The 13,762-nt window shown below is 54.9% G+C and overlaps 1 protein-coding gene across 5 annotated transcripts in view; it reads right to left on the reverse strand.

Moving 5' to 3' along the window:
* Window positions 1-13,762, reverse strand: part of PKD1 (polycystin 1, transient receptor potential channel interacting) — an 84,076-nt gene that overhangs the window by 27,780 nt on the left and 42,534 nt on the right. For 4 of the 5 annotated variants that reach the window (XR_005957080.1, XM_041490363.1, XM_041490362.1 and 1 more), the window contains exons 7-17: window positions 12,858-13,072; window positions 11,531-11,643; window positions 11,312-11,438; window positions 10,168-10,445; window positions 9,438-9,638; window positions 8,544-9,068; window positions 7,394-7,525; window positions 5,767-5,942; window positions 5,265-5,398; window positions 1,112-4,734; window positions 22-168 (exon numbers count right to left, since the gene is read on the reverse strand). Coding sequence is in view for 4 of the 5 variants with exons in the window: in XM_041490363.1 (XP_041346297.1) it covers window positions 22-168; window positions 1,112-4,734; window positions 5,265-5,398; window positions 5,767-5,942; window positions 7,394-7,525; window positions 8,544-9,068; window positions 9,438-9,638; window positions 10,168-10,445; window positions 11,312-11,438; window positions 11,531-11,643; window positions 12,858-13,072 (5,671 nt within the window). In the remaining variant the exon portion in view is untranslated. The remainder of the gene's footprint in view (window positions 1-21; window positions 169-1,111; window positions 4,735-5,264; window positions 5,399-5,766; window positions 5,943-7,393; window positions 7,526-8,543; window positions 9,069-9,437; window positions 9,639-10,167; window positions 10,446-11,311; window positions 11,439-11,530; window positions 11,644-12,857; window positions 13,073-13,762) is intronic. The other variant, XM_041490364.1, reaches the window with a different exon arrangement.

The raw sequence follows: 13,762 nt of genomic DNA on the forward strand, positions 1-13,762 counted from the left end.
ACAGCTGTGTGAGGTACGTACGGTTTGGTTGGTGGCCTCGGGACTCATCCCTTCCTTCCTGACGGTGAGGTCGAACGTGTACTCCACATCTGCCTCTAATAGAGCTTTGGAAATTGTGACAATTCCTTCCTTGGCACTGAAATTCAGAGAGCACCCTGCAGCCGAGCTCTGCTTGCAAGGAGAAAAGAACTTTCAAACCCTCCTTGGTAAGGGTGCACATCGGGTTAGTCCACAGCCAAAACATTCAGGTCCACACAGAGTCACTGCCACAGAGCTTGCTGTGCAGTGCCACCACTGGGGTGGGAGAAACAGGGCGTGTGTGGACAATAAAACACATTATCCTACTCTTCAGGTTAGTAAACAGTAGCTGGAATACTCCTGTATTTCATTTGAGTTTCATATTTGTAGTTTACAGCAATTAATTCTTCATTAAATACCTTACAAACATTGCCAAGCAACACAAAAAGCTCACATTAAACCAGAAAGTCCAATCCCCACACACTTCAAATTTGCCATTTTGAGACAAAGCTAGAAAACATGACATTGTACAAGCAAAAGAGTTCCACATTCCATCAAAAATGCTGCTGAGGTGGATTCCCATCGGGATTTGCCAGGCAGCTCTCCCTTGCCCTTCCATCAGCACAGGGTCAGATCACTGCAGCACAAGGACAGTGACCTGCTAGTGGGCACAAGCTGTGGTCACTCGACCTCTCCAAAGTCTAACTTTGTCCCCTGATGGCATTAGAGACATTTAACTGTTAATGGGAGAGGGACCAGAGCCCTGAGCTCCCAGGCTGCACCAGCAGCTCCGTAACACCCCCAGTGCATGGAAGCAGCAGCACTGACACCGGGGAGCAGAGGGCACTGCCAGGGAAGCAGCAATGCCCATGCCTCCCTCCCAGAGCCAGCCCTTCTGCCCTGCACCATACCTCACACCAACTTCTGTATCATCATCCTGAGCTGGGAGCTGAACCTTGGCAACCCTCCTGCCAGAGCAGCTCCGTTAAAGATGCTCACAAAAGCTTCCCTCGACACCGTTCCACCCCAGACATGTTTGTGGTGGAGCTGGAGCTCCCAAATGGTCCCTCTGGATGGGCAAGGCTGCTCTTACCTTGGAGGAGGATGTGCAGGACCACTCGTACAACAACGGGGTCTGTTCCCCATCGTCCAAGTTCGGGTCGTAGGATTTCTCCCCATCCAGGATTAAGTCCTGGGTGTTGGACCATACACGGTATGACCCCCCATCAATGATTGGGACCAGCTTGCTCGGGATCACTGTCACATTGGCAAAGATGCTTTTGGACAGCGGGGTGTCTCCAAAGGAGACAATAAACATGAAACAGTAGTTCCCAACTTCCAGGCCGAGCTTTGGGATAACCAGCTGGGGCCTGTTCACGTCGACGTTCGGCAGCCGGATCCTGCTGGAGTCGTCCAAGTTCATGCAGCTGGGGGCTCGGTAGATCTCCCACAGGTGCTCTGTCTGGTACTTGATGCAGCCTCGGAGGTCAATCTGTGCCTCCAGGTAGTTCCTCTGGGATCTCTTCATAACCACCTGCGGTGGCAGGGCCAGCTCCACCTCGGGCTCCTCGCACTCCAGGACTTTGACGGTGACAGTGAGCTGGGCTATGAAGAAGCTGATGAGATTGGTGGCGTTCACCTCCACCAGGTAATCCCCGGGGCTCAGGTAAGAATAGTTGGCCACTGCAGTCCTGGTGGTTTGAGTGGAAGAGCCATCCCCAAAGCTCCACAAGAACTCAACGCTCCTGCTGCTGGGCACCACCACGGCTTCGAACAGCGCCGTCCTGTTGACAAAGGCATTGGTGGCACTGAGGGACACCTGGACTATGGGGTCCTGCACCTGGATGGTTCTGGTGATGTTGACACTTCCCAAGTCATTGAAGGCAGTGAGGTGGATCTCCAGCAGCCCTGCAGCTTCTGGAGCATAGGAAACTCTGTCTCCTGACGCAGCAACCACGGACCGGCCTCGCTCCTTCCACAGGCAGAACTGCCAGGAGAAGGACACGCGGGAGCCGCTGCCCACGCGGGCACTGAAGCTCTTCTCCGTGCCCGTGGGAATGCCCTCCTCGCAGCAGTTCAGGAGCCTGACGTCCTGGATGGGCTCCAGGACAGAGATGAGCACCTGGGCGTGGGCGATGCTGATCTGGTTCTGCACGGTCACGGTCACCACGTAATCGCCGCTCTTGGTGAACTCATGGCTGTACCTGGAGCCGTTGAGCACCACGGAGTAGTCCCCACTAATGCTCACCAGGTAGCTCACAGAGGTACCTGACAGCATCCTGATCTCAAAGGTGACCTGTTCTCCTGGCTCCACCACCTTCTTGCTGGCGACAACTTCCAGACCTTGAATCCTGTCCAGCACCGAGATGTTCCTGCTGGCCAGAGCCCAGCTGATGTCGTTGGAGGCGTTCAGATGCACCGTGTACCACCCTGCCGTGGGGAAGGTGACTGCCACGGACTGGCCACTGAGAGTGCCATTTGGCACCTCCCACAGCCAGGTCACTTCAGTCCCCCTCTGCAGCTCCCCCTCAAAGACCACCGTGGAGCCTGAGGAGACGTACCTACAGTCCAGCTCTGCTGTCCCTATACTCAGCCCCTCGATGGCCTCCTCCACACACACAGAAACAGTGGCATTGGTTGAATTCAGCTTGTTTTCTGCTCCAACAATGACCTCAATCATTCCAGGGCTTTGGAAGGAGTGTATAATAAAGGGTTCAGAGGTGACAGGAGAGGAGCCATCCTCCAGGTACCACACGTACGTGACACCAGTGCCACTGGTTATGGTGGCACTTATGTTCACAGAGGCGTTAACAGCAGCTGGGTTGGGGAAGGCATAGGGCTTTAGGACACCAAGGCTTTCAATGAACTCCAGTGTCCTGTTAGCAGTGGCATAGCCCAGCATGTTGGTGGCCTTCAGGTAGACAGTGTAGTTCCCAGCTTCCAGGATGCTCAAGGGGAAGGTTTTCCCAGTGAAGGTCTGCACAGCACTGCCATCCCTTTGGACCACCCAGCTGTAGGAGATGTTTGTGCCCTCTCTCACCACGGCCTGCAAATGGAGTGTTTTGTTAGTTGGGAAATACATGTCCTCCACCAGGTCAGTGCTGGCCACCTGCAGGCCCTCAATCTGCTCCAGGACGTAGACGTAGATGCTGTCCTGCAGCGAGCTGATCTTGTTCTCGGCCGTCACGATGACGTTGAACGTGCCCACGGAGCGGAAGGTGTAGGAAATGGTGGAGGAGCCTTGGATGGGAGTGCAGCGATCGCAGAGGATCCACGAGTAGCGGATGGCAGTGCCAGCCACCAGGGTGGCTACAAAGCTCACCGACCCATTCAGTGGCACCACTGTCCTGCTGGCATTGACGGTCAGGCCAAGGAGCCGTCGTTTCACGGTGACATCAATGGTGGTCTCGTTGGAGCTCACGTCGTTCTGCCCCATCACTGTAATGCTGTAGTGGCCCGTGCTGTTGTAGGAGTGGGTGGCCACTTGCCCAGGCTGGACAGTGCCATCCCCAAAGTCCCAGCAGTAACCCACTTTGGTTCCATTCATGCTGGCAGAGAACAGGTAGATCTGGTTCAGCTCCAGAACATCCGTCCCGTTATACTCAATCTTTGCTACCCCAACTGGCTCCTGGACCTCCACAAACGCCGTGTCGTTGTTGAAAGAGACGTTGTTGGAGACGGTCACTGTGACCAGGAAGACCCCAGTGTTCTTGTAGGTGTAGGTCACTTCAGTCCCACTCGACCTGGTGGACTCGTTGTTGCCAAAATCCCAGCGGTAGCGGTACTGGTAGGGAGGCACGGCACTCACCTGGAAGGAGGTCTCTTCCCCGAGCCTCACAAAGCGTTTGGAAGGGAGGAGGGTGACGTTGAGGATCTCCGGCTCCACACAGACACTGGTGAAGTAGTTAGCCTTGTTAAAGCTGCTGGAGAGGGTCAGGGTGAGCGGGAATGTCCCGCTCCGGGTGAAGTTGTGCACCACCACAGGGTCCCCGCTGACTGTGACATTGGAGGAGCCATCTCCAAAAGTCCAGTCAAAGACGTACTCCTCAGGATTCCCCGTCACGTAGGCGGTGAGCTGCACGTCCGGGTGCTCCAGGATGCAAGAAGTAGGCTCTATTTTGAGTATTTCCAGGACAAATATCCGGACAGGAACCGCCTGGGAGACAGAGTTCACAGGATTCACAGCTGTCACGTTCACGGTGCAGTTGATGTCCTTTATGTACACGTGCTCTACCACTGGCACCTGACTCCTGAGCACTGTCCCGTCCCCCATGTCGAATATCCAGGTGATGCTGTCCCCAGTGTGCACGGAGGCGTTGATGGTGACAGCCGCTCCCTGCTCTGCGGCCTCGTCGGCGGACACGCGGAGCCCCGTTATCTCCTCGAACACCTGGTAGCACTCCACGGTCTCCACGCTGCTCACGGTGTTGTTGGCTGTCACGGTGACGTTGTACACCCCTCGGCGGCGGTAGCTGTAGGTCGCGGTGGGCTGGGGCTCTGTGAGCAGGGAGGAGCTGTCCCCAAAGTCCCAGGTGTACAGCACGCCGTACGGGGACGGCAGGGCAGTGGCTCGGAAGGTGAGCGGCCGGCCCACCACCAGAACATCCTCCTCTGCCTCCACCTTCACGGCAGTCAGGTAACTGTGAACCTGGACTGGGCTCACGTGGGTGAGGTTCTCATACTGGTTGGACACAACAACCATCAGGGCATATTCTCCTGCATTGGGAGAGAGCAGAACAAGGGCAGGGTGAGGATGTGCCTGTCAACAGCTTCTCAGTGCTGTGACAGGGGCTGCAGGGGACACTCTGCTCCTGTGCTGTGCACACTCTGGGCTGTCCTGCAGCAGGAATTACACCAGCTCATGTGTATGGGGACCAGCATCAAGAAAGGAGACAGTCCAACAGGTAGAGATAAAAGATTTTCTTCCTGCTCACCCACAGAACAGAGCCCTCCTGCTGCCCACCCCTCCCACCAGCCTGGGGCTTGCCTGCCTCTCGTGCTTCTGCTGAGACTGCCCAAAAAGGGGCTGAGTGTGGTGGACCTGCTTCTTACAGTGTGGCCAAACTTCCCTGGGAAACAGGGTTAAAGAGGATGGCAACTGCTGGGGACTTCCAGTCACTCCAGCTGTCTGCTCAGGAACCAGGCAATGATTTCCAAGCCCTGGTTGTTTTGGAAGGTGCCTTGTACACCCCTCAGACCAAAAATGCCTGAGCCCCTTCTTCCCCAAAGAGCCTTGTTGAGCATACCTGGGTCTTGGTAGATGTGTGAAACGTTGTGCTCAATGACAACCTCATGGACATTGGGATCAGGAACAAGGAAAGACTTGTTGTAGGGAGGTTTGAACAGGTACGTCTCCTGGACACCATCTCCAAAATCCCACCTGGAGAAACAGGCAAACCACGTTACTCTGCACAACAGGAGAATCCCAGAAATCCCAGAGGAATCCTGGCTTGGCTTTCAGGTCAGGGCTGGGTTCTCCAAAAAAAACACAGGAAGCAGAATGCCAAGTATCAAAGCAGCAGCTGTGGTGAGAGGAGGAAGAGGAAGAACCCAAACTAAAGCAGTGTCCTAACACTTTAAATGGAAAGGATTTCAGCCTGAATTACAGGTGTGTGACTGACCCCCACTCACAGATTTCACATAACTAAACAGCAGCTGAGAGGGACCAGCTGGCCCTGGGAGGAGAAACTGTGCAGGCAAGATGTGCACAGAAAGATGCTGAGTTTGGGCAGGCAGCAAAGGACTCACAGGAACAGAGCCTCCACAGCCGAGTCCACGTGAACCCGGGCGCTGAGCTCCACGCTGCTGTTCTGGGGCACCACTGGCAGGGCACCCACCACGCTCAGGTTCCTCATCCTGTTCATCATCTCCACCGTCACGTTGTAGTTGACTGTGAAGTTGCTGACGTGGTTGGAGGCGGTGAGCTGGGAAGGACAGTGGCACAAAGAATGGGTTTGGGGTCCCCTCGCTGCCCTCGGAGCGGGGCTTTGCTGGACTGAAGAAGCACCATGGGGCAAGGGAGCAGGTCAGGGCAGAGAGAGTGGCCACATGTTCAGCACTGCAGCCAGTCCAAGAAGGGCTGGTGCTACAGCAAGAGGACAAGGAGAGAGAGGAGCTTCTCATCCTGAGGCTCTGAACTTGCCAGCTGCTCCTTTGCCTGCTCCGATGTGCCCTGCAGCTCCAGCTGCTGAGCACAGGTACCTGCTGCCACCAAGGGGACAAGAGACACCCAAATTCCTCAGGAGAGTGGCAGGAAATGGTTTCAAGCGCAGAGGAGGGAGGGGAGAGGCTCATAAAACCAAGCACACCAAGTGCAGCTCCAGGATCCTGGTGTGGTGGGCACAGAGAGGGACAGCAAGGCTGGGCAGAGGAGGGAAAGGGACACAAGGGACTGAAGAGAATGACACAAGTAGAGCAGAATCCTCATGATTTTCTAGGCATGTAACACTGACAGAGCATCTTCACCTTCTCACCTGCAGGAGAGCTGAGCTGCTCTCAGCTGAGTGGCTCAAACCCACTGGAACAGACCTCCTACCCCAGCAGGGAAGAGCAGCTGGTGCCTGGGCTCCTGTGGATGTGCTGCACTGAACCCAGAGCCCCCCAGGCTAATGGCACCTCGGCAGCTCTGCAAGTGAAAGCAGCCCAGGCCCTCAGCACAGTGCTGCACCCAGCAAATTAGTGCTGCACTCAGCAAATTAGTGCTGCACTCAGCAAATTAGTGCTGCACCCAGCAAATTAGTGTAAGCACGACCTCAGGGCTGGGCTGCTGTCTGCTCAGGAGGCCAAGAGAAACCCTGAGAGCAGATCCAGCACCCTGGAGCAGAGCAGGCTCTGCAGGGCATGACACACAAGGATGTGCTGGCCAGAGATCAGCTCCTGCTCCACAGCAGACAGCTCTCCTGGCCCAGACTCTGCTCCATCCTTCAGGGCAAAACCCAGCACTCCAGTCTGCACCAGGAGAAAGAGAGCAGGGCAGAGGACACAGGAGCTGGTGGGAGAAGCTTTGGCCTGCCTATGGAAGTCTTATGATGCATCCTGCCTCTGCCAGGCTCTGAATCCAGATTTCCTGCCTGCCAGAGCAGAGGCTCCCTGCTAATTCCTGCTGGGGAGGAGGGGGAAACACAAACACTCCACGAACAGAAAGGGAGCTTGGAGAAAAGAGGAGAAAGCACAGAGGAGGAACACAGCACAGCAATGTAGGGGTAGAAGAAACTATTTGCATTTGCAAGAGCAGCTCCGTGAGAAACAGCAGACGAGCACAGTGAAAACCTCAACTCAACTCTGCCTTCTCTCCCTGCTGCTTTTCCTGAGGAGTTTGTGGGATGAGATGGAAACCCAGGGGTGAAATGGTGTCATGGGAAAGGCCTTGGCTTACCGAAAGCTTGTACACAGCTGGGCTTTGGTAGATAACGTTGAAGACAACATTGTAAAAAGTGAAAGATGGCTTATCATCTACTGTCCATCGGAAAGTCACATCTGACCCAGCCTCCATCACAGGGATGTAGCTCTGAAAGGCACGAGAACATTTCACACTAGTGCAAGAGAAAAGCATGCCCAGCACTTCCCAGGAGACCTCCAGCTGAACTGGAGAGGGAGCAGAGCCAGACTGGGAGGCTCCCACAGCTGCAGTGCCCTCAGAGCATGGCACAGAGCTGACAGATCATCTGTGGCTCTGCTGCTGACGGAGAAATGCAGACCCTGACTCCTTAAATCCCCAGCAGAGCTGGGAGCAGACCCCACACTCCTTGTTCCCACAGCCCAGCACTCTGCTCTTGTGATCAGGTCCCTCTTGCTGACTAAAAAACCTTCTGAAATCTCTGCAGAAACAGCCTGGCTTTAGCTACACCTGTAAGCTGAGCCTCTGACCCTCGTCCAGGGATGGTGCCTGACCCAAAGAGTGAAGGGGCTGGACAGGGCAGGTCCCTCCTCACTCCAACAGTGCCTCCTGAGCAGCCTGTGGCAGCAGGAAGGGTGAGACTGAGAGGTGCAGGCACAGGATCTGCCAGAAGCAGCCAGAGCTTGTACAGAGCATTTGGGGCAGTTACTGAGCAGCTTCCCAGGGCTGTAGCTCTGGGGATGGGGGACTGGAAAAAAACAAGACTGCAAACACCAGAGGAACTCCAAGATGTGGAGAGGTAAAACATCTCTACAGCTTCAGCCAGCTGATGTAAGGATTAAGCAGAGCAAATCTAAACACCTCAAGGAACAACTACCTGGACAAGGCAAAACAAGGTAAACGCTGGCCTTTCCTAAAGCCTCCAGTGTCCTGGGGAGCTGACAGGCAGAGATCCCTCTCAGGAGGCACTGCCTTACCCCAGGGGCTCCAGGGGGACGTGCAGCTGAGCTGCCTTCCTGCTGGAGAGCACCAGTGCTGGTGCCACATGCTGTGCCTGCAGCAGCGCACGGCCTGGCAGCTTAGCAGCAAGCAGTGCCCCCCTACCCGAGGCAAATACACCCTGCCAGCCCCAGGGCAGGGCTACACCCACCCAGGGGAGGCTTCGGAGCAGCAGCAAACCAACACTCACCACCCGCGTGTTCAGCAGCACTCTGCTCTCGGGGTCGGGCGTGGCCCTCAGCCCGCGGATGGGCTCCTCCACCTTCACGGTGACCGTGATGTTCTGGGAGCTCACCGGGTTCTCTGCCACCAGCACGTGGGTGCTGACGCCCTCGCCGAGGCCGCCCAGCTGCAGCACAGCAAACCAGGTGTCGTTGTTCTCCCTGGCGCACAGCGAGGCCACGGCCGCCGGGCAGCCGGCCACGAAGGGCACGGTGCGGTTGTCCCCCAGGCAGCCGGCCGTGGCGTTGACCCCCGAGGACAGCTTGAGCAGCAGCCAGGTGCGGTTGGTGGGCAGGTAGAGCCTGGAGCCCTGCGGCGCCGGGTGGATGACCCGCAGGCCGGACACGCGGGAGGCCACGCGGAAGCGGCAGGACAGGTTGGCACGGAAGAGCCCGTTGTCCGCGCTGGCCTGCAGCTGGTAGAGCCCGGGCTGCTCCAGCCCCGCGTTCTGCGCGCCGAGCACCGGCACCAGATGCTCCTCGGCGTAGCGCACCTGATGGGAAGGAGGGAAGTCTGACAAGAATGTCTCACACTCTTTTCTCCTTAGCAGAAAATGTACTAACTTTTAGTGACTGGAGAATAGTGACATGAATATGTTAATTATAGTAGTTATGATAGGCTATAGATAAAAGTTAAGGTATAGATTGGTTCTGCTGTATGAAGATGCTCAGCAAAGGAGAGTATATAATGCATTTGTAACCTAAGCTAAGGCTCTCCAGGCCTGCCTGCAGCTGCAGCTGACAGCTGTAGGCACAGGCTCTGTCACCCACGACCCTGGAGTGCTGTAACATCTTGGATGTAAAAAATGCATTTGGAAGAGCTGCCTGGATCCCACATCTCTCCTTTAGGCTCCTGCACTCACCCGCACAGAGCACGCCGTGCTGCTGCTCCAGGGGACATCCACTGGGCTGGGGGACGGGCCCAGTGCCCGCTCAGAGGAGTTCCTCCTGGCCAGGGAGGTGGCACTGCGGTGGCACTGCAGGAACGAGCCCGAGCTTGCGTTGTGCTGGATGCTGAAAACGTCCCCAGCCCTGACAAAGACGTTTTCTTTGCTGAATGTGACCTGCAGAGAGAGGAGAGGGGTTTGGGTTCATGCCTGATGTCAAGAGCAGTCAGCAGCCAACTGCTGCCCTGGCACAATGCTGGATTTCCTGCCAGGTGGGAAATGACAGAAAAGGTGCAGATCCCAACAAAGCACAGGGAGACCTTCCACCACTCCACCCTCCTTGGCCTCTCTGAATCAAATGTACCAAAAAACAAATCAGCTTTATGCTCCATCTCCACTGTGTTAACGCCACGGGAACAGCCCGTGGGAATCTGCACAGCCTTGTCATGGAAACATGGAATGGTTTGGGTGGGAAGGAACCTTAAACCCATGCTGTTCCACCCCCTGCCATGGGCAGGGACACCTTCCAGCACCCCAGGCACAGGGGACTGCAGGGAGCCCAATGCCCGTGTGCCACTGGGCACGTCCTTCCATTCCAATGGACTTGAGTGGCTCCATCTGCCACGTGGGAACAACCCAAACTTACCCAAAGCCCCCAGGAGAAAAGTTCCCCACCCATCCACTGGTCACAGCAGCAAACACTGACCTGGTACTGGGAAGAGGGGCCAGCTGGTACCAAGAAGAGGAACTCCTTGAGGAGTTCATAGCTGGGCTGGCTGGCGTTGGGCTGCAGGGCCCCCGGGGCAGGGCTGCTGCCAGAGGAGCTGTTGGCACACTCGGTCCCATTGCAGCAGCTCTTGTGGGATGAGCACAGATTCCTCAAAGGACACCACTGGAAACCAGGAGGACACTCCAGCAGCGTCCAGTTCCCATCGTCCTGAGCACTGGGGAGTGGTTCTGTAGCATTGTTTTCCTCCTGGTAGTCTGGAAAAAGTGAAAGAGAAATCAGTGATATAGCCACTCTGGTGAGTAACACTACTAATGCACTCCTCTGCTCCAAATTCACCCTTTTTTCCATTTTGGTGATGGCTCCACTCTTAGCAAAAGCTGCAACTGCAGCACATCCTGCTGCTACATAAATGTCCTCTTTTACTGGAAAAATCCACCAAGATCATTAAGCCCAAAGTTGTCTCTTTTCCAGCGAGAACGTACCACTTTGCATTCTGAAAGGATATGTGCTACAGCAGAAGTGAGTCCAAGTGAAAGCAAGAGCTGGCCTTGACATTGAAAACACATTAAGCAACTTTTCTGAAGTTAATGTTTCCATGTCAAAGTATCAGCTTGTCAGTGTCAGAAAAGATCCTTTTGTAACCAGCCAACCCCACGGCTACAACAAACATTCTGCTGCAGAATTAATTGTTGCCAAAACTGTGACTGTTGAGCTCTTGTACAAGGAATAAAAGGCTTTTTAGATTATCTCATCCATCAGGAAGAAATGGGCTCAGGAAAATGTTCTTCCTTGTTAACCCGTGGGGCCAGATGGACCAGAACACATTCCCGTTTGACATGTGTCTTCACAAAGCAGAAAGTACAGCTCAGAAGATTAATGAGCTTCTCCACATGGTCCCTGCACTCACACTCTCCTCATGCATGGAGAGAAGTTTCTCCCTCTGTTATTTTCCCCAGGATAACACTGCTCCAAGGCTGTGGATCCCACACTTCGATCTCCTCCAAAAACAGAACCAAACCTCTGAGCTTTAAGGGTCCGAGCACCAGAGGGGCCACAAGGCCAGCCCCAGTTTGATGGTGCCACCTCCAGCAATCCCACAGGCGCTGAGGAGCAGCCTCACCTTCTCCATGCACCAATCTGTGCAGCTGGAAGCTCACTTGGACGGGCTGCTGCAGCTCCTGTGCCACGAAGTCCAGGGCAGCGAGGAAGCCCTGGTGCCTGAAGGCCAGCTCTGGGAACTGCAGCACCTGCAGAACACGCACAGCTCTCACCTGCCCGCGGCCCCAGGGACCCCTGGGCAGCACAGGAGGAGCAAAGCCCCCCCAGCATCCCCCCTCACCTCCTCAGCCTGCCAGGGCTCCGCCGGCACGGCCTCGCTCAGGCTCCTCACGGCCCCGCGCGGGGCCAGCTCAGCCTCTCCCTCAAAGAAGTTCTCGGCGTTCAGGAGAATTCCTGTGTACAAAGGAAATATTGGAACAAAGCCCGTGAGACTCAGCAGGGCCTGAGGCCATTCCCTCCACCCTGTGAAGCTGCAGCAGGGCTTGGAGCACCCAGGAGAGCAGCAGCTCCATAATCCTGAATCTCCCTTCTCCTTACAGGTATCTTGACTTCTTTCTCATCCAGCACAAACAACATTTTCATTTACAACGTTCAGCAATTTTGATTTCTAGGAACTGTGCAAGGAACTCTCCCTTCCAAGAACTAATGATTTGCTGGGAATTTCTGAGCACCAGGTGCACTTTCTCATCCTCCCTGTGCCCTGGACTTCTTGGGCAATGTGGCCACGACCAACTGGTTTCCACCAGTGGCAAACACTGCTGGCTCTCTGGGGACTGGGCAGCTGCTGCTGCCCCTCTGACCAGGCCAGTGCTCTCTCTGGCCATGGCTTTTCCTTCTTAAATAATTCTTCTCCCCTGTTTCATGTCCATTCCTACTTCTCTTTCTTCCTACAGCGGTGTGGAAGATTTGGAAAGCTGAATAACCACAAACCTGCACAGCACATCACACCTCACCTAATCAACTTCTGAGCCACCCCAACAGCTCCCAAAATACACAAAGAAGGACACCAAGCCACCAAGGCAGCAGCACGGCCTCAGATCCTGCCAGCAGCAAGAGGGAAGTAAGTTTCCCTCAAGTAAGAGGGAAAAGCTGTTTCCAGTGCTTTGCCTCAGAGCTTTGCTCCCCTCTCTCCTTCTGCTCATGAACAAGAGGACACAGCCTCAAGCTGCACCAAGGGAGATACAGGCTAGGCTTAAGGAGGAAGTTTTTCACAGAAAGAGAGGTCAAATACTGGAATCATCTGCCCAGGGAGGTGGTGGATGCACCCTCCCTGGGTGTGTTTGAAAAAAGACTGGATGTGGCACTTGGTGCCGTGACCTAGCTGAGGTGTTAGAGCATGGGCTGGACTCGATGATCTTAAAGGTCCCTTCCAACCTAGAAACTCTGTGATTCTGTAATATGGCAAAGACTGGAGTAAGCCAAACACTTCCTTTTGGGCTGAGGTTGGGTTTCTAGAAGTTGGGTTTGGGAATATTGCTGCAAGTCGCACTCGTTCTGTGCTGACGCCCTGGAGGAGCCTCTCCACACATCCCTCTTTTTCCACACCAGTGGCAGGGAGGGGACCCCTGCCCAGCCCTGGTGGCAGCAGCAGGGCCAGCAGAGCCCACCTGGTGGCTTGTACTCGCAGACATAGCTGTGCTTGGCCATGCACAGGTCGGTGTTGCACTGGCCCGTGGGGCCCATGCGCACGCAGTGGTCGGCGTTGGAGGGATGGGGCTCTCCTGGCAGCCAGTTCTGACAGCTCTCCAGATTAAATCCTTCCCCTCTCTGCTGAGCTCCAGAGCTTGCAAAATCATTGAATCCAATCCAGACATCGAGGCTCCTGCAAAAAAAAAGAAAATTAAAAAAAAAAAAAAAAAAAAAAAAAAAAAAAAAAAAAAAAAAAATTTGAAACAAACCCGAAAAAGAGGGCCCTGGAAAAAAAAAAAAAAATAAAAAAAAAAAAAAAAAAAAAAAAAAAAGAAGAAGGGGGAGGGGGGATTTCAGGAAATCATGAGTATTAGAAAGAGCTGGGACAGCTGCCATCTATGGTTCTCTCTAAAAATAATAACAGCAGCTCCATCGGGGTGTCATGGGCTGCATTTCATGGAGCCTTGGAATTACTAAAGGGTTTCAGTATCCACTCTACCACCAGAGCCTCAGGAACTGCCCCTCCACAGCACAGCACCGCTCTGCTCCAGCCTTCCCAGCTCTGTCCCAAGAGCCTGGTGAGGGTGGCAGGCCCTGGCACAGGTGCCCAGAGCAGCTGTGGCTGCCCTGGATCCCTGGCAGTGCCCAAGGCCAGGTTGGACAGGGCTTGGGGCAGCCTGGGATGCAGTGGAAGGTGTCCCTGCCGTGGAAAGGGGTGGAACAGGATGAGTTTTAGGATCCCTCCCAAGCCAAACCATTCCATGACTCCCTGGTTCTGTGACCAGCAGGCTGACTTGCACTCTGTCACCAAATGACCCTCCCAGGCTGTGCCAAGCCTGTCTTGAGTCACAACCCAGGAGGAATGATCTGGTCACACAGAACT

This window comes from Pyrgilauda ruficollis, unplaced genomic scaffold (genome assembly GCF_017590135.1).
Source record: "Pyrgilauda ruficollis isolate IOZ18807 unplaced genomic scaffold, ASM1759013v1 scaffold122, whole genome shotgun sequence".
Taxonomy (NCBI): Eukaryota; Metazoa; Chordata; class Aves; order Passeriformes; family Passeridae; genus Pyrgilauda; species Pyrgilauda ruficollis.